This window comes from Populus trichocarpa, chromosome 17 (genome assembly GCF_000002775.5).
Source record: "Populus trichocarpa isolate Nisqually-1 chromosome 17, P.trichocarpa_v4.1, whole genome shotgun sequence".
NCBI classification, from domain to species: Eukaryota; Viridiplantae; Streptophyta; class Magnoliopsida; order Malpighiales; family Salicaceae; genus Populus; species Populus trichocarpa.
Window position 1 is genome coordinate 13,535,521 of NC_037301.2, and position 20,588 is coordinate 13,556,108.

The following is a 20,588-nucleotide window of genomic DNA, read 5'->3' on the forward strand; positions in this document are numbered from 1 at the left end:
TAAAAAAATTTAACAAAAAAATTATTTCACATTTCTTCAGTGGTGATTTTTAATTAATTAATTAATTATATATATATATAAAAAAAAATTCTGCTTTGTAAATTTGCTGCTCCAGGAAGCTTAGAAATCCTTGGAAAAGATGGCCCGCATGCACCAGGACGACGGGCAAAAATGGATACTTGAAAGATCATAGGATAAGAATTGATGAACTCGGGCACTACGAGATAATAAGCCGTCACCTAAACACATCATTTTGTCTTCGAGTAATAATTGCAAGTTGTTTCCTCAGCATTATTGGACTTATTGTTGCTTTGCTGTAACTTCTCTGAGGGGACACAACAAGAAAAAGGTCTCCTTAGTGGGCTGAGGGTCAAAGGACACTTTGGCATCAATGGCTGTAGCTGTCGACATTATAGGCACTCGAGTGCATGCATTGGAGCTGTGATAGTGTAAGAAATTGGTGGGTAAAGTGGCCATATATCTAAAAACAATCTCTCTGTCAACCAATAATTGATGTGAGAGAAATACACAGTTTGCTTACGAGAGATGAGCATAGCTTGTCATGTCTGCACCGTGTGGAGCCCAAGCCACTTGGCCCGCGCGGGACGAAGACTTTTACTAACCAATAAGCAAAACACAGCCACGTTCCTTCTCTGAAACTGCAGCGAAGAGATCACTAATAATAAAATGGATCCATCACATTATCAATCACTAAAAAGAGATCGATAGTAGAAGAAAAGCTCATCACCATACACTTTCACCTTTGCCATTTCTCATCTCACACTGCCCTTTCTTCTCAATATTTACTTTACCGTTTCTTGCTCCCATCCCCTGCTTTTAGTTTTCCTCGCACCTTCTCTGCTTCTTCTTCTCAACATCCATTTCTTTTCCATTCCAAGACAAGCTATGGCTGATGCAATTGTTTCTGCTCTCGCGAGTACAATCATGGGGAACTTGAATTCCTCAATTCTTCAAGAGCTTGGACTTGCTGGGAGCCTAGAGACTGATCTTGAACATCTCGAGCGCACGTTCATAACTACTCAAGCTGTGCTCCAGGATGCAGAGGTGAAGCAGTGGAAGGACCAGGCTATAAAGGTGTGGCTCAGACACCTCAAGGATGCAGCTTATGATGTTGATGATTTGCTAGATGAGTTTGCCATTGAAGCTCAGTGGCATCAGCAGCGAAGAGATCTCAAAAATCGACTAAGATCCTTCTTTTCTATCAATCATAATCCACTTGTTTTTCGACCAAGAATGGCGCATAAATTGAAAAATGTGAGAGAAAAACTGGATGCTATTGCCAATGAGAAAAACAAGTTCAATTTAACACCACGAGTTGGGGACATAGCAGCTGATACCTACGATGGACGGCTTACCAGCTCACTCGTGAATGAATCAGAAATTTGCGGAAGAGACAAGGAGAAAGAAGAACTAGTCAACATCCTGCTCTCTAATGCAGACAATCTCCCTATTTATGCTATATGGGGAATGGGGGGACTAGGGAAAACAACACTTTCTCAAATGGTCTACAATGAAGAAAGGGTTAAACTGCAATTTAGTTTGAGGATCTGGGTGTGTGTATCTACTGATTTCGATGTAAGAAGATTAACAAGAGCCATCATAGAGTCCATTGATGGTGCCCCTTGTGGTCTTCAAGAATTGGATCCCTTGCAACAACGCCTCCAAGAGAAGCTAAATGGAAAGAAGTTTTTGCTTGTATTGGATGATGTGTGGGATGATTATGGTGATAGGTGGAATAAATTGAAGGAGGTGTTAAGGTACGGAGCTAAAGGTAGTGCTGTGTTAGTAACTACGCGTATTGAGATGGTTGCTCGTAGAATGGCGACAGCTTTTATCCTGCACGTGAGGAGATTGTCTGAAGAAGATTCTTGGCATTTGTTTCAACGGCTTGCATTTAGGATGAAAAGGAGAGAGGAGTGGGCACACCTGGAAGACATTGGAGTATCAATAGTGAATAAGTGTGGTGGTGTTCCTTTAGCTATAAAGGCACTCGGGAACCTAATGTGGCCAAAAGAAAGGGAAGATCAGTGGATAGCTGTCAAAGAAAGTGAGATTTGGGATCTAAGAGAAGAAGCAAACGAGATCTTACCTGCTTTGAGGTTGAGTTACACTAATCTATCACCACATTTGAAGCAATGCTTTGCGTATTGCGCTATATTTCCAAAAGATCACGTGATGGAGAGGGAGGAGCTGATTGCTTTGTGGATGGCAAATGGCTTTATTTCTTGCAGTGGAGAAATGGATTTGCACTTCATGGGTATTGAGATCTTCAATGAACTAGTGGGAAGGTCATTTCTGCAAGAGGTCGAGGATGATGGATTTGGCAACATAACATGTAAAATGCATGATCTTATGCATGATCTTGCACAATCCATTGCAGTACAAGAATGCTATATGAGTACAGAAGGCGATGGGAGGTTGGAAATTCCTAAAACTGTCCGTCATGTAGCTTTTTATAACAAAGTAGCAGCTTCGTCTTCTGAAGTTCTCAAGGTCCTATCACTTCGCTCACTTCTTCTGAGAAAAGGTGCTCTTTGGAATGGATGGGGAAAGTTTCCTGGTCGAAAACATCGAGCCTTGAGATTAAGAAATGTCCGGGTGGAGAAATTGCCGAAGTCAATTTGTGATCTGAAACATCTAAGGTATCTAGATGTATCAGGCTCCGAGTTCAAAACACTGCCTGAAAGTATAACCTCACTCCAAAATCTCCAGACACTAGATTTGAGATATTGCAGAGAACTCATCCAATTACCAAAAGGTATGAAGCACATGAAAAGTCTTGTCTATCTTGACATAACGGGTTGTCGTTCACTTCGATTTATGCCTGCTGGAATGGGGCAATTGGAAGGCCTGCGAAAACTTACCCTGTTCATTGTGGGTGGGGAGAATGGTCGTCGCATAAGTGAGCTGGAAATGCTGCATAATCTTGCTGGTGAATTGTATATCACAGATCTTGTGAATGTTAAGAATTTAAAAGATGCCACAAGTGCCAATTTGAAGTTGAAGACAGCTCTTTTATTACTGACTTTATCTTGGCATGGTAATGGAGATTACCTTTTTAACCGTGGGTCACTTTTGCCACCGCAACAAAGAAAGAGCGTTATTCAGGTAAATAACGAGGAGGTCCTTGAAGGGCTTCAACCTCATTCAAATCTGAAGAAGTGGAGGATATGTGGATATGGAGGTTCAAGATTTCCTAATTGGATGATGAACTTGGACATGACGCTACCAAATCTGGTAGAGATGGAGCTATCAGCATTTCCCAACTGTGAACAACTTCCACCATTGGGGAAACTGCAGTTCCTCAAGAGTCTTGTATTGCGTGGAATGGATGGTGTGAAGAGTATTGACAGCAATGTGTATGGAGATGGGCAGAATCCATTCCCATCTTTGGAGACGCTGACTTTCAATTCAATGGAAAGATTAGAGCAATGGACAGCGTGTACTTTTCCTCGCCTTCGAAAATTGGATATAGTCGATTGCCCTGTGTTGAACGAAATACCAATTATACCCTCCGTCAAATCAGTAAACATCCGGAGAGGTAAGGATTCATTACTGAGGTCAGTTAGGAATCTCACTTCCATCACTTCTCTTTGTATTAGAGAGATTCCAAATGTGAGGGAGCTTCCCGATGGGTTTTTGCAAAATCATACCCTCCTTGAAAGCTTAGAAATTGATTTGATGCAAGATCTGGAGTCTTTGTCAAATAGGGTATTAGATAACCTTTCTTCTCTTAAAAGGTTGAGTATTTGGGAGTGCGGGAAACTTGAAAGCTTGCCAGAGGAAGGTCTTCGTAACCTCAACTCCTTGGAGTTTTTAATGATATTTGATTGTGGAAGATTAAATTGTCTGCCAATGAATGGGCTGTGTGGCTTATCTTCTCTTCGTAGGTTAAATATTCAATATTGTGATAAATTCACATCTCTATCAGAGGGAGTGCGGCATCTGACGGCACTTGAGGATTTGTGGCTTAGTGAATGTCCAGAGCTGAATTCATTGCCAGAGAGCATCCAACATCTCACTTCTCTCCGATCTCTAACCATTTGGGATTGTCCAAATTTGAAGAAAAGGTGTGAGAAAGATTTAGGAGAGGACTGGCCTAAGATAGCTCACATCCCTGACATTAGAATCAATTATAATTGATATGCAAAATTTGTAATGAGAATAAAATATATTTTTTCGTAGTTTTAATTTAAATAATTTTCTCAAATTGATTGTTGTTGTATTCTTCATATAAATGTGTAAAAATGATTGGTTCATTATTTGTTTTAATTGAGACTTGTTTTACTTAGTACTGTAATAAGTTTTTTTTCCTTAACACTACTGTAATACTTGTCATAAAAAAGAGAGCATAAAATTAAGAAAATTAGAGAGACGTAATTTTCAAAACTTCTCATAAAACAGCCAATTAAGTATTTTTTGTTACTTCAAAACAAAACTTGTATAAGAAAATCAACTGTTGAGGTTTCTCAACTAAAATATCAATCTCATAAACATCCTTTTAGCCTTTATGAAGACGTAATTTTACTTAATTAATTGAAACTAATAATATTTTGCGTGTTTTGTCATTCAAGATCGCCTTTTATCCGTTTTATTTTATTTCGATAAAAACCATCTTCTTTTAAAAATAATTCAAAATCATGTTTGTTCCCTTTAATAATATCTATATATTAATTAAAGAAAATTTTAAAAATAATTAACTTAATCAAGTATTTATTTGATTTTTTAAGATCTAAAAATATAATTCTTATATTAATTATATTTTAGTTGTTAATTTTTAAAATATATTTTAATCAAGTCATACTTAATTAAATCATCCCAGTTTAATTTCTACCTAAAGATTTTTAATGTATATGACCTATTAAGTTTCTAATATGTTGGTCCAAATATAAATTATAATTAAATAAAAATTAATTAATTAAATAATTTAATTTATTATCAATTCAATAATTGATTAATTTATATTTGAAAACAAGGTGTACCATCTATTAATGTGTCTTGATTTTCTAAATATTAGAAAAATCATTAGTGGTTTGACTTAACTTTCTAGTGACTAGTTTCTTAGTGTTATTAATATCATTTCATCAATAATGTTTTCATTTAACATTAAAGCATGGAGTATGTTTGTCATGTTAAATCATGTTTATTCTCTACATGATAGTCATTGACCGTTTAAATAAGATTTGGAACTCTTCTCAAATCTCATTCCACCTTAATTAAGAATTTCTCAGTCAGTACTATTTGAGAACAGATAAATATATATTTTTTAATTCATTTAGAGTGATGAATCCTCTCTTTACAACTTAAGTATCTTTTTATTTTAATTTTAAGAATAGTGAAGTGACAGAATTATCTTTAAAATAAAAAAATATATAAATATGGTTCCAAAGGGGGGGGGGTTTGTTATTTTTCTTTTTTTATATATATATTTTTAGGTTGACCTAGGGGCTGTTTGGTAATTTTAAAAAATAAATACTATAAAAAACTGTTGACGTTTGCAACTCACATGTTAGCACATGCAAGGTCGTCCGGTGACCAAAATCAGTCATCTACGATGATGTTTGGAGTGGCGCATTGTCCGCTTCGTATTGGCGAGATGTGTGTTAACGGTAGAGGTGCGATTGGGCTCTGATGAGCTTCTTTTTCTTTTCCTCTCTCTTTTTTTTCTCTTAACTTAAAAATTCATGTAAGCCCTTTCAAAAATTGATTGGGTCCTTTAGTTTCTATTTCTATTAATTTTAGTTCTCATTCTTTTGATTACTATTTGTTTTGCTTGTAATACTTTTTGAAGTTTTTTTTTTTAATTTCATACCTAAAAATTTTGTTTCATATAGTTTTTGTATTCAATTTAGTCATCATTCTTTTGATTTCTGTTTTCTTATTATTTTCTTGGTTTTTTTATTTTTAACCCTCAACATTTTATTTTATTTAATTTCTTTATCAAATAATGGTTCTCAATTTTTTATTGCTATTTTTTATTTTTTTTAATTTATTTTATTTTTCAATTTAATCCATAATTATTCTTTTTATTCGGATGTTATACCATATTTGTTCGTCAACCTGCTTTTTTAATTAACACACTAGCCCACCATGGATAAGAATTAACTAATAAAAAGATAACTTCACTCCACGAGGATGTTTCTTTATTAAATAGAATTGGTGAACAAAAGCAGATGCTGCCGCAGACTGGAGCATCTTATAAGATTGAGCCAAAAAAAAACCTGGGAAGTCCAAAAGGTTACAGGGAAATGCTATTACATTGGACATGTTACTGTGAAATAAACAGAATCCAAAAGTAACCTTATTGGATGTACTTCCAAAGTTCCACAAGCTTGCCCCTTTGCCAAACAAGGCCTTGCACGGCTTGAATGATTATACAAATAAAAGTGAATTTGCAAGTTTTTTGGAAAGATAAAACAAATCAAGAACTCACTTCTTTAGCAGCAGTGAACTGCATTGAGCCATTATTTAGAGAATTAAGGAATGCTAAAAGAGTATTTCTATCAGTATTTAGAGAGAATTTTGTTATTGTTAGAAATTATTGATGGAATTGCTTATGGAATATCATCTTTTGAAAGTTGCTCATTAATGGCTTTTTTTTATTCTGTTGATGATTTCTAATACCAATAAAAATATCTATGGAATTACTAATGAAATATTATCTTTAAAAAGTTGCTCATTAAATTTTTTTATCCCGTTAATGATTTCTAATACCTATAAAAATAGCAATGGAATATTTTGCTAGTATTAAAAATTGCTGTTGGAATAAAAATAATCTAAAAAATTAGAATTGCTAACGGAATATTCTTTTCATAGCAGATTCCATTGATGATCTTTAATTTATAATAATAAAAAACCTAATAGTAAGAACACCGGCCTTCTTTATTGTGAAAAAAAAACATATGATAGATTTAACACCGCTGGCATTGTGTGTAAACAAGAGAAGGGTCACAAGAGTTAGGGATGGATTAACTGTTTAGATTTTGTATTTGTTTTTTTAATGATTATAAGTTTATTACCAGAGATTTATGTAATTTTTAATTTTAAAATTCATGAAATTAGTTAAGATACACATAAACTAATTCAAACACCCGGTTAATAAAAAAATTCAGGGTGACAGGTCCCCATACATTGGCTTCACTGCAGAGAAGAACTTTGTCTGTCCATGTCTGCAGAGAAAAATATATTACTTCTCTTTTGTTGGTTGGATGAAGTATATAGCATCCATGGAGAGAAATTGATGCCTTCATCTATAGATGTCTTCTACCACTACAAAGGAAAAAATGAGAATCAATCAACTTGGTGAATGCAGCGATTGAAATGCTCTTCACAGTAATTTTGTAACCATGCGGACAGCCAGTGGAGGGTTAAAGAGAAGCATGACTTCATATTTCATTATACATCATTGAAAACCAAATTATTCCCGGTTAACCGGATACTCCAGGCAATACCCATATAGGAGGAGGTGCCATGTCTTTCTCTGAAACCTAACCATTGGCATCAACTCATCAAGTATAACTTATTTGTTATCTAGTTTAGATATGATTGTGTATTTATTATTAGCATTTAATCTTAGCAATAATCATGGGAGAAAATATAAGCAAGATTGTCTTTTCTTGTTGCAAGTTTTTCCCACTCTATATATAAACATGTACCGCATAAGAAAGAGGTATGAATGAATAACTCTATTTTGCTACTGCACTGTCTCACGTCTCTTCATTACTCTGCTTCAAATTTCTACAGGAACATGTTGGGACATTCAAGCAATCAAACACACATCAATTTACGTAGTTCGGCAACTTGCCTACTCCACGGAGCTACTGGTTTGTATTAATCAAGCTTAGAAACAATACAAACAACAAAACAAGGAGGAGGAGAAAATTTTTCTCTACTCAACTCAACTCAACTCTCGTTAGCTCTCTCTCTGTGTGTGTTTCTCTCTGTTTCGTCTCTCTCTCAACATCCTCTATTTATAGCTGATGTGGGAGACAATCTTCTCCATTTAGTCAATGATAGCAGCCACCATTTTCAATGGTTAGGCAACCACTTTTGACTATTACCATGCAGTCATGCTTGACAGTAGCCATGCTTGACATGGCTGCCAACAACCATATTGTGTCCATACATAACAATCTCCCACTTGGACACAAATGGCGCTAGATCTATCTTTTAATCTATGAGACCAACTGAAGCTTTACATAGCTTTAGTTTATCAAGAGTAACTCCTTTGGTTAATATGTCAGCTGGATTCTTGCTTCCACAGACCTTTTCTAGCATCAATTGCTCCTCGTCTAGCAATTGTCGGATGAAGTGATATTTGATCTGAATATGCTTCGTCCTGGAGTGAAATGCTTGATTCTTGGCAAGGAAGATTGCACTCTGACTGTCGCTATACAAAGTACCCTTTTCATTCATCTTACCCAATTCTTTCAGGAAACTCTGTAGCCATACTATCTCTTTTGCAGATTCTGAAACTGCAACATATTCAGCTTCAGTTGTTGAAAGAGCGATGATCTTTTGCAAGGTAGAACTCCAGGAAACAGTAGTACCTCCTAGAGTATATACATATCATGTAGTGCTCTTTCTGCTATCAACATCTCCTCATAGATCAGCGTCTACAAAACCTTCAAGTTTCAAACTACCAGCCGATGAACCTTTTAAGTACCTCATGATCCATTTCACCGCCTCTCAATGTTGCTTTCCAGGATTGCTCATATATCGGCTTACAACTCCCACTGCATAGGCAATGTCTGGTCTGGTACAGACCATAGCATACATCAAAGAACCTATAGCTGAGGCGTATGGAATCTTATCCATGTATCCACATTCTAGCTCAGTTTTTGGTGACTGGTCTTTGCTGAGCTTGAAATGATTCCTCAGAGGTGTACTTACTGGTTTAACATTATCCATATTAAACCTGCTGAGAACCTTCTTGACATACTCTGTTTGTGAATGCTTTAGTATGCCTTTGTCTTTATCTCTGATGATTCTCATGCCAAGTATTTGTTTAGCAGCTCCCAGATCCTTCATTTCAAACTGTTTTGACAATTGTTGTTTCAGCTTGTCAATCTCCTCAATGCTGGATCTTGCAATCAACATATCATCCACATATAATAGTAGAATGATGTAGGAGTTGTCAAAATGTTTGCCATAGCAACAATGATCAGCCTGGCATCTTGTGTATCCCGAACTACACATGAAGTTGTCAAACTTCTTGTACCACTGTCTTGGAGCTTGCTTCAAACCGTATAGGCTTTTCTTTAGCTTGCAGACTTGGTTCTCCTTTCCTTGTATTTCAAACCCCTCTAGTTGTTGCATGTAAATGTCTTCCTCCAATTCACCATGAAGAAAGGCTGTTTTTACATCTAATTGTTCAAGATGTAAATTTTCTGCTGCTACTATCCCCAGAACAACTCTGATTGTTGTGAGCTTCACAACTAGAGAAAATATCTCAGAGTAGTCAATCCATTTCTTTTGTTGAAACCCTTTTACAACAAGTCTTGCCTTAAACCGTTTGCTTCCGTCATGCTCAATCTTTACTCTGTAAACCCACTTGTTTTGCAAAGCCTTCTTTCCTTCAAGTAGTGTAGTTAGCTCCCAGGTCTTGTTCTTCAGCAACGAACTCATCTCATCCTTCATGGCTAACTCCCACTTGCTTGAGTTTCCATCTTGTAAGGATTCTTCATAACTTAGCGGCTCACCACCATCTGTCAACAAAATATAATTTAGTAGAAGTGTGAACCGTTGTGGGGGCTTTACAGTCCTTGAAGACCTGCGAACATAAACAATTGGTTCACTTGGCTCTGCATCTTCTTGTGTAGTAGTGGGTACAAATATGCTTGAATCTTCTTGTAAAGACTCTTGAGTTTTGTTCTGCTTGGTAACATTAGGAAGCCCTTCTAATCTTATGAATTCAAATTTTTGTGGACTTGAATCTGAATCAGCCAAATCTGTTTCTACACTTGATCTGTCTTTGTACAAAACTTTCTCATTGAAGATCACGTTCCTGCTTCTGATAATCTTTCTGTTCTGATCATCCTAGAACCAAAATCCAAATTCTTCATCTCCATAGCCAATGAAGAAACATTTCTTGGATTTGGCATCTAGCTTGTTGCGAGCATCAGAATCTATATGCATATAGGAAACACACCCAAAGACCTTTAATATATGTATGAAAGTTCTTCTAAGAGTATCCTGATTGCAAAATTAAACTTAAGAAATGCATAATAAGGAATGATAATACATGCACAGGAAACTGGGTTAGACATTCGCATAAATTTTTTTTAAATTATTTTTAAAAAAATATTAAAATAATAATTTTTTATTTTTTAAAATTTATTTTTGATATTAACGTATCAAAATTATATTAAAATATAAAAAAAATATTTTACAAAAATAAAAATAACAGTTTTTAAAAAAAAAATTAAAATCATTTTTAAAACGTATTCTCGGATTAGAAGTTACAGACAAAAAATGGGCTGCTTCTTGAGGCTCAAGCTTTGAATGCAAATGGAAAGTCATTCAGCTAAGCAAAGACATCCTGTATTGTCCCAATTGACAAACTGCAATAATTTATAATCAGATCTTGTCAGTTTTAAGAACAAGCATCACTATTCAAGTCGTTTTAGTATCCTGATTCTATCACAATCGTTTTTCGTAGTAAAGAACAGTTCTTTCTCCTATAAAATTTCTTCTTTTATGGCATTTTTTATAGTCACAGAGTTTTCTCGATTATTTCATGATTTACCAACATCTTTTCTCCAAAAAATACTCGTAAACTAAAGTATATCACTGCAACACTAACTTCATGAAAGAAAGAATTTTTTTTCATGGGCAGAGCTACAAAAGTTGAACAAGAGTTAATGAGAGGAATAAGGGATGATGAGCTGCAGGTTGCAAGGTTCTGAGACTGAGACTTAGACCGAGACCCAGATCAATAATACCATCACCTTCCTAGGCTGATAGTAAGAGGATTGAAGAGCTGGAGGGTTTAGAAGGAAGCCTGATGCATCTTAATACATTGTGCATCTCCTCCTTCTACCTTTTCTGATGCTGATAAGATAATTTCATATTTGTGAGTTGCTCCCAGTGGCGGAAGCAGGGGGCTGGCAGGGCCACGACTCTTGCAAGTAATTTTTTTTCTAGCCTTCTCCTCTAACAAATTAGATTTTTAGTTTTAATAATAAAAATTTTGAATTTTGAACCTCTTAGAATGTTTTTCCTAATTTGCCACCCAAGCTAGAAGTCCTACAGTTCAACCCTGATCATTCACTGACAGGTTGCTCACCGTCGGATTTCCAACCTGAAAAGCAGAACCACTGTAGGAGGAGATGCACACAGTGTTACGGGTCCGTTTGACTAAGTGTTTACACTTGCGTTTGTTATCTAACAGATAAAATATAGTGTTTGGTTATGAAATCAACTATGATTTTTGTACGTGAACCCCACCATTAACTGCATTCAAAACATTGTTTTGTTGAAGCAGAAATTATCTGCTTCTCTCGTCGCGTTCCTGCTTTTCTACTGTATGCGCACATCCTGCTAATTAATTAGCAGCATGCTGCACTGTTCACGTGCTGCACTATTTTTGCCGAACCGGTTCCGGTCTAAAATTTAAAATGTATTTAAACAGGTTTGATCTAGTAAAATAAAAAATAAAAATTATTTTTTATTTTTTTAATTGTATTTTATTCAAAAAACTAGTGTTTAATATTATTCAATGAAACTACATAAATTAAAAAAAGATCGCTTGATGACGTAGCATTTGCAGAATTTGATTGCAATTCCAATTTTGTTCCTGATTATATTTTACTTGATGTTGTTGCGTGCTTAAGAAACCAAAAAAACTGTAGTCTTTGTCGGATGTATTTCATACGTGATGGAATTGTAGATATTATAATGGAACAATAAAAAATATTTTATATAAGGTATTATTTATTTTATGATGTAATAGCAATAGTTAAATTTATAACATTTAAATTAAAAACCGTCAATATTAATATATAATTTTTTAAATTATTTTATAACCTCAATTTCAAAAGCATTCTTAACCAAACACATTAAACTATTTTTTTGTTCAACCTCAATTTCAACCACAGTTTTAACTAAACACCTATTTTTTCAAACTAACCTCAACTAAAAGTACTTTTTATAAAATAATTTTTTTCAAATTACAACCACAACAGCTATCGTAATACCAAATTCATACTAAGAGTACAGTCCATTCGAAAAATTACTTAAAAGTCCGTTGTCATAATTGATGAGAGAGAAACACACAGTCCACTTACGAGAGATGAGCATAAAATATGTCATCATATGCATAGCTAGTCAAGTCTGCACCGTGTGGAGCCCAAGCGGCTTGGCCAGTGCGGGACGAAGATTCTTAGAATTTATTTAAATAAACGAAAAACACGTCATAGCAAATATATCCGTGTGGAGCCCAGGCGGCTTGGCCAGTGCGGGACGAAGATTCTTAGAATTTATTTTAATAAACGAAAAACACGTCATAGCAAATATATCCGTGTGGAGCCCAGGCGGCTTGGCCAGTGCGGGACGAAGATTCTTAGAATTTATTTTAATAAACGAAAAACACGTCATAGCAAGTATATATCGTTTACTTTATTGATATTAAAAATTATTATAATATATTTTTAAATAAAAAATACTTTTACAATACATTTCATAGTCTAAAACACACCCAATACTAGTAACCAAACAAATCAAAATAATTACAAAACACGGCAATCATGATCATACATTCCATGCCATGAGACATACTTGAGAACACCATCCCGTCAAATTTGGAACGTGCTCTTTTTTCTTCTATATTTATTTTAAATTCTTTTTATATTTTTTTTCATTTTATTCTTTATTATTTATTTTTATATCAAATTTAGTATTTTTTTTTCAAATTGCTATTTATTTTATTTTTCTCTTTTCTTTTAATTAATTTTTTTCAATTTACATATTTAATTTTTGTTTTTTAAAGAAATATCCAAATTCTTTTCATTATAATTTCTTTCAATTTCATTTATCTTCTTAATTATTATTTTTTTAGAATCACCCCTCATTGTTTAATTTTATTTGATTTTCATGCCAACTTTTATTCTTATTTTTTCATCATTGTTTTGAAATATAGCCCAAGGGTCAATCCCGAGCACATCCTGGGTCACGAATCAAGTGAATTGGCCAAGGATACCCAAATAAACTTAAGCTCTGTTTGTGTTTTGCATTTTAAAAGTGCTTTTAAAAAATTTTAAATTTTTCTTTCTTTCCTTCAAATTAATATTTTTTGATGTTTTTAAATCATTTTGATGCGCCGATATCAAAAATGATTTAAAAAAATATTATTTTGAGACATTTCAAAAAAAAACACTTTAAAAAGCAACCGCAACCACACTCCCAAACACGCTCTAGCCTAAAAAATTATCCAATAGGTTTTAAAAAAAAATTCACAAAAAGCTTGTGTCCTCATTTTTTTAATCATAAATTTTAAGACTGACCAGGAGGTCGATCCCCGGACAAGTCTTGAGTCACAAGTCGGGCGGGTTGGCCAGGATTACTCCAGCAACTATTTTTTTATTTTATAAATATATAAAAATAACATTATTTTAGTTCAATTTTTTTTAAAAAAATTCAATAGGTTTTAATAAAATTTAACAAAATAAATTCAACGGGCTTAAGAAAAAATTATAAAGAATTTAATGAAAAAATTGGATTTTTTTTTTTATGATGATTTTTAAACCTAGTGTAGGGATTGATCCCAAGTAACTATTGGGTTACAAGTCAAGTAAATTGATCAATCTAATTTTTTATTTTACAAAAATATCAAAATTACATAATTTTAATAAAAATTTAACAAATAAAATCAACAAGTTTTTAAAAAATTTAACAAAAAAATTATTTCACATTTCTTTGGTTGTGATTTTTATTTATTTATTTATTTATAATTTTGCTTCGTAAATTTGCTGCTCCAGGAAGCTTAGAAATCCTTGGAAGAGATGGCCCGTTGTCGTTGTCATAATTGATGTGAGAGAAATACACAGTTTGCTTACGAGAGATGAGCATAGCTTGTCATGTCTGCACCGTGTGGAGCCCAAGCGACCTGGCCAGCGCGGGACGAAGACTTTTACTAACCAATAAGCAAAACACAGCCACGTTCCTTCTCTGAAACTGCAATTGCTGTAGTCCCTTTTCGGTAGAGCTGTGTCTTGTTCTTTTTAAAATTGCTTTTTACCTTTAAAAAATATTATTAGATAATCTTAGGACTTGTTTAGTAGCTGTGATTGGTTTTAAAATATTTTTAAAATATTTATTGTTATTGGTTTTTAAAATATTTTAGTCAACTTATTTCCTCATTCTAGGTGCAAACAAAGTAAAATATATAAAGTAAATATTTCATGCCTATATTTAGTTAATTAATTTTGTTTAATTAAAAAAATACCTTTTTAAAAGCCAACTTTAATAAAGAACAACAATAAAAAAACTCTAAAATAACCCAGGTTATTTTCTAAATTAATGATAAATCTTGTAGAAAACAAATAAAAACATAATGGAGTTTAATATTTAATTAAATAAATATTAAAGGATAAAATTAAAAAAAACACGAGTTCAAAAAAAAAAAGAGTAAGCAAACTCAGAAAAATCTTCTAAACCTAAATTAATTTTTCAAACTCAGAAGTCATAAAATTCCAAACCCGAACTCAATATAGAAGCTCAATCCCCAATTAATTTAATATTAAACGATGTAATAAAAAAAATTTAAAAATTATCTTAAGCAAAAATAGCAACACAAAAGAATAAGAATCAAATTTGATAGAAAACAATTATTGAGGATTAAATTATAATAAAAAATAAAATTTAAAAATTATTTCAAATAAAGCAAATAACAATAAAAGGATTATGGATCAAATATGGCATATGAAAATATTATAGGATGATTAAATTAAAAAGTAAGTTTTAATTTTATAAATAATTTTAAATAAAATAAATAATAATTAAAAAAATTAAAACTATATCTAAAAATACAAATTGAAAAACTATCATAAAAAATTAGAGAACCAGACATGAAAATTGAGAAGATAAAAAGAAAATAAAATAAAAAAAGGTTTATTGTCACTATACTGGAGGTTTGGTATCCACACACATTCTCGTAGATAAAAGGATTGCCAAAATGATAATGTTGCTTTGGAAGCCACCGTTTAACAATCATACTACCCTAAACCCTAAAATGGTGCTGAGCAGCCTCACATGTCATCAACTTTTGAATAATATTTTATATTTATTAAATTATCAATTAACCTCTCAATTCATTAATTATAACAAAAAATCAGGATAAAAATACAAACAAAACCGTACATGCAAGTTAAAAAATTCTTGAAATTAAAGGCACTTGAGTAATTTTATTGTGAAAAGTCTAAACAATACATTGATGCTACTTCAGCGTTTTTTGCTTTCTATGACAAGATAATCATTATACTATGCAAAGAAATATAAAAGTCCCAATAATCAGGCAAATTATTTTTGTTAAAAAAAATAAAATAATAATTTTATTCTTGAAATTCACTATAAATATGATTCTAGAGCTACAGTAATTGGGACTGTACAAACCTCCTTTTCATTATATATATATTCAAACGTCAAAATTTCAAGTTTTTCCAACATTGGCAAACATTAATCAAATCTCTGTTAGAAAAAATCGAGCAAATTAGTTAACTGACATCACGAGTTTAAAAAGTTAGTTTTAATGAATTTTTGTTTTTTTAGTATATTTTTTTAAATTTATTATTTAATATTTGATTGGTTATGAATTAATTTTTATTATTTTTTCTATTATTCTAATTTTATATCTCAGATCATAGATTTGATGAGTTAACTTAGGTTAATTTGAATATTTTTTTTTATATCCTAAATGTTAATTTTTTATTAATTCAGTTTATGTACTACCATTACTTTTTATTTAAAATCATTAAATTAATTTAAATTACCCAATTTTTTTATTTTTTTTAAATCCTAAGTTTAGTATGAAGTTTTTTTTTTTATATTCAGAAAAAAAAATAACTATAATCACAGTGTAGCATACCATCTATTTAAAGTAATTACTAGAAACTTTTAAACATGTTGGAATTCTACTGTATATATGCACTGTTAAGTGTTTACAAGAAATAATGAATGTGGACTCGCACAGCTGATTCTCACGACTTTTGAAAGCATTTTGCTTTTCGTGTAGGTTTAAAAAGGGTATGGATTTTCTGAAGGCACTTGGAAATAGTCGAAGAAAAAGGCCGAGATGCAATGAGCTTTCACAGCTGATTTTCACCTTGGGAGCTTAGAAATCCTTGGAAAAGATGGCCCGTTGTCGTTGTCGTTGTCATCGTGATGGTGCTTTAGATGCTTTGACAACTTGCCTTTGTATTTGCTAGTAAATACAAACTAAAAAACAATCTCTCTCTCAACCATACTTTCGAAGATTCCCGTTGTCATAATTGATGTGAGAGAAATACACAGTTCACTTAAGAGAGATGCATACCTAGTCAAGTCTGACCAAATTCAAGTAGACAAATTCTGTCTTCAAAACACAGCCATGTTGCTTCTCTGAAACTTCAACAGCAGAAGAAAAGCGCATCACCATACACTTTCACCTTTGCCATTTCTCATCCCACACTGCTCTTTCTACTCAATATTTACTTTACCGTTCCTTGCTCACATCCCCTGCTTTTAGTTTTCCTCGCACCTTCTCTACTTCTTCTTCTCAACATCCATTTCTTTTCCATTCCAAGACAAGCTATGGCTGATGCAATTGTTTCTGCTCTCGCGAGTACAATCATGGGGAACTTGAATTCCTCAATTCTTCAAGAGCTTGGACTTGCTGGGAGCCTAGAGACTGATCTTGAACATCTCGAGCGCACGTTCATAACTACTCAAGCTGTGCTCCAGGATGCAGAGGTGAAGCAGTGGAAGGACAAGGCTATAAAGGTGTGGCTCAGACACCTCAAGGATGCAGCTTATGATGTTGACGATTTGCTAGATGAGTTTGCCTTTGAAGCTCAGTGGCATCAGCAGCGAAGAGATCTCAAAAATTGGCTAAGATCCTTCTTTTCTATCAATCATAATCCTTTTGTTTTTCGACAAAGGATGGCTCATAAATTGAAGAATGTTAGAGAAAAACTGGATGCCATCGCCAATGAGAAAAACAAGTTCAATTTAACACCACAAGTTGGGGACATAGCAGCTGATACCTACGATGGGCGGCTTACCAGCTCACTCGTGAATGAATCAGAAATTTACGGAAGAGGCAAGGAGAAAGAAGAACTAGTCAACATCCTGCTCGCTAATGCAGACGATCTCCCTATTTATGCTATATGGGGAATGGGGGGCCTCGGCAAAACAACACTTGCTCAATTAGTCTTCAACGAAGAAAGGGTTACACAACAATTCAGTTTGAGGATCTGGGTGTGTGTATCTACTGATTTCGACGTAAAAAGATTAACAAGAGCCATCATAGAGTCCATTGATGGTGCCTCTTGTAATCTTCAGGAATTGGATCCCTTGCAACGATGCCTCCAACAGAAGTTAAATGGAAAGAAGTTTTTGCTTGTATTGGATGATGTGTGGGATGATTATGGTGATAGGTGGAGTAAATTGAAGGAGGTATTAAGGAGTGGAGCTAAAGGTAGTGCTGTCATAGTAACTACGCGTATTGAGATGGTTGCTCTTAGAATGGAACCAGCTTTTGTCCAGCACATGGAGAGATTGTCTGAAGAAGATTCATGGCATTTGTTTCAACGGCTAGCAATTGGGATGAGAAGGAAAGAGGAGCGGGCACGCCTGGAAAACATTGGAGTATCAATAGTGAAGAAGTGTGGTGGTGTTCCTTTAGCTATAAAGGCACTAGGGAACCTAATGCGGTTAAAAGAAAGTGAAGACCAGTGGATAGCTGTCAAAGAAAGTGAGATTTGGGATCTAAGAGAAGAAGCAAACGAGATCTTACCTGCTTTGAGGTTGAGTTACACTAATCTATCACCACATTTGAAGCAATGCTTTGCGTATTGCGCTATATTTCCGAAAGATCACGTGATGAGGAGGGAGGAGCTGGTTGCTTTGTGGATGGCAAATGGTTTTATTTCTGGCAGAAGAGAAATGAATTTGCACGTTATGGGCATTGAGATATTCAATGAACTAGTGGGAAGGTCATTTCTGCAAGAGGTCGGGGATGATGGATTTGGCAACATAACATGTAAAATGCATGATCTTGTGCATGATCTTGCACAATCCATTGCAGCACAAGAATGCTATACGACAGAAGGCGATGGGGAGTTGGAAATTCCTAAAACTGCCCGTCATGTGGCTTTTTATAACAAATCAGTAGCTTCGTCTTATAAAGTTCTCAAGGTCCTATCACTTCGCTCACTTCTTTTGAGGAATGATGATCTTCTGAATGGATGGGGAAAGATTCCTGATCGAAAACATCGAGCCTTGAGTTTAAGAAATATCCCGGTGGAGAATTTTCCGAAGTCAATTTGTGATTTGAAACATCTAAGGTATCTAGATGTGTCACGCTCCAAGATCAAAACACTGCCTAAAAGTATAACCTCACTCCAAAACCTCCAGACACTAGATTTGAGATATTGCTCAGAACTCATCCAATTACCAAAAGGTATGAAGCACATGAGAAATCTTGTCTATCTTGACATAACGGGTTGTTATTCACTTCGATTTATGCCTGCTGGAATGAGACAATTGATATGCCTGCGAAAACTTACCCTTTTCATTGTGGGTGGGGAGAATGGTCGTGGCATGAGTGAGCTGGAAAGGTTGAATAATCTTGCTGGTGAATTGAGCATCGCAGATCTTGTGAAGGTTAAGAATTTAAAAGATGCCACAAGTGCCAATTTGAAGTTGAAGACAGCTCTTTTATCACTGACTTTATCTTGGCATGGGAATGGATCTTACCTTTTTAACCCTTGGTCATTTGTGCCACCACTACAAAGAAAGAGTGTTATTCAAGAAAATAACGAGGAGGTCCTTGAAGGGCTTCAACCTCATTCAAATCTGAAGAAGTTGAAGATATGGGGATATGGAGGTTCAAGATTTCCTAATTGGATGATGAACTTGAACATGACGCTACCAAATCTGGTAGAGATGGAGCTATCAGCATTTCCCAACTGTGAACAACTTCCACCATTGGGGAAACTACAGTTCCTCAAGAGTCTTGTATTGCGTGGAATGGATGGTGTGAAGAGTATTGACAGCATTGTGTATGGAGATGGGCAAAATCCATTCCCATCTTTGGAGACGCTGGCTTTTCAGCACATGAAGGGATTAGAGCAATGGGCTGCGTGTACTTTTCCTAGCCTTCGAGAGTTGAAGATAGAGTTTTGCCGTGTGTTGAACGAAATACCAATTATACCCTCCGTCAAATCAGTACACATCCGGGGAGTTAAGGATTCATTACTGAGGTCAGTTAGGAATCTCACTTCCATCACTTCTCTTCGTATTCATAGGATTGACGATGTGAGGGAGCTTCCTGATGGGTTTTTGCAAAATCATACCCTCCTTGAAAGCTTAGAAATTTGGGTGATGCCAGATCTGGAGTCTTTGTCAAATAGGGTATTAGATAACCTTTCTGCTCTTAAAAGGTTGACTATTATATTTTGCGGGAAACTTGAAAGCTTGCCAGAGGAAGGTCTTCGTAACCTCAATTCCTTGGAGGTTTTAGAGATAGACGGTTGTGGAAGATTAAATTGTCTGCCAAGGGATGGGCTGCGTGGCTTATCTTCTCTTCGCGATTTAGTTGTTGGAAGTTGTGATAAATTCATATCTCTATCAGAGGGAGTACGGCATCTGACGGCACTTGAGAATTTGTCTCTTTATAATTGTCCAGAGCTGAATTCATTGCCAGAGAGTATCCAACATCTCACTTCTCTCCAATCTCTATCCATTGTGGGTTGTCCAAATTTGAAGAAAAGGTGTGAGAAAGATTTAGGAGAGGACTGGCCTAAGATAGCTCACATTCGTAAGATTAGAATCAATTAAAATTGATATGCAAAATTTGTAATGAGAATAAAATATATATTTTTCGTAGTTTTAATTTGTTGTAATTGTTTAAATAATTGTCTCAAATTGATTGTTGTTTTATTCTTCATATAAATGTGTAAAAATGATTGGTTCATTATTTGTTTTAATTGAGACTTGTTTTACTACAGTACTGTAATAAGTTTTATTTGTTACATCAAAACAAAAACATGTATAAGAAAATCAACTGTTGAGGTTTCTCAACTAAAATATCAATCTCATAAACATCCTTTTAGCCTCTAATTTTACTTAATTAATTGAAACTAATAATATTTAAACAAGAGGTGCTGATTGATTGAGTCTTGGATCGAGAAGTAATGTTACTTAATTCTGAATCAATTGGTAATATATATGTACTTAATTTGTTTGTTTGTATGACTAATTACTACTGCATCTCAAGGAAAGTGGAATTAACAAAGATTAATTTCTTTGTATCCTGAATTGAAAATGTTTGGATTTGCGAGCTTTGTCATTCAAGATCGATGTGCGCTTCA

General features: G+C 34.2%; 1 protein-coding gene across 2 annotated transcripts; it reads left to right on the plus strand.

The window, feature by feature from the left end:
* Positions 1 to 846: 846 nt before the first annotated feature.
* On the plus strand, positions 847 to 20,204 carry LOC18106605 (putative disease resistance protein RGA1). Of its 2 annotated transcripts, none has more exons than XM_052448628.1 (2): positions 847 to 1,358; positions 17,259 to 20,204. In XM_052448628.1, the coding sequence occupies exons 1-2, from the start codon at positions 907 to 909 to the stop codon at positions 20,053 to 20,055; spliced, it is 3,249 nt and encodes a 1,082-aa protein (XP_052304588.1). In that variant the 5' UTR covers positions 847 to 906; the 3' UTR covers positions 20,056 to 20,204. The 2 variants fall into 2 exon arrangements, with proteins under 2 accessions (XP_052304588.1, XP_052304587.1); XM_052448627.1 differs by having other exon boundaries at positions 847 to 1,095; positions 16,996 to 20,204.
* Positions 20,205 to 20,588: the final 384 nt, after the last annotated feature.

Excerpts from the sequence above, each read along its gene's own strand:
- LOC18106605 (XM_052448628.1), top strand. The coding sequence starts at position 907 with ATGGCTGATGCAATTGTTTCTGCTCTCGCGAGTACAATCATGGGGAAC. Across the intron at positions 1,359-17,258 it reads GGGGACATAGCAGCTGATAC|CTACGATGGGCGGCTTACCA; the intron begins CTACGATGGACG and ends AGCAGCTGATAC.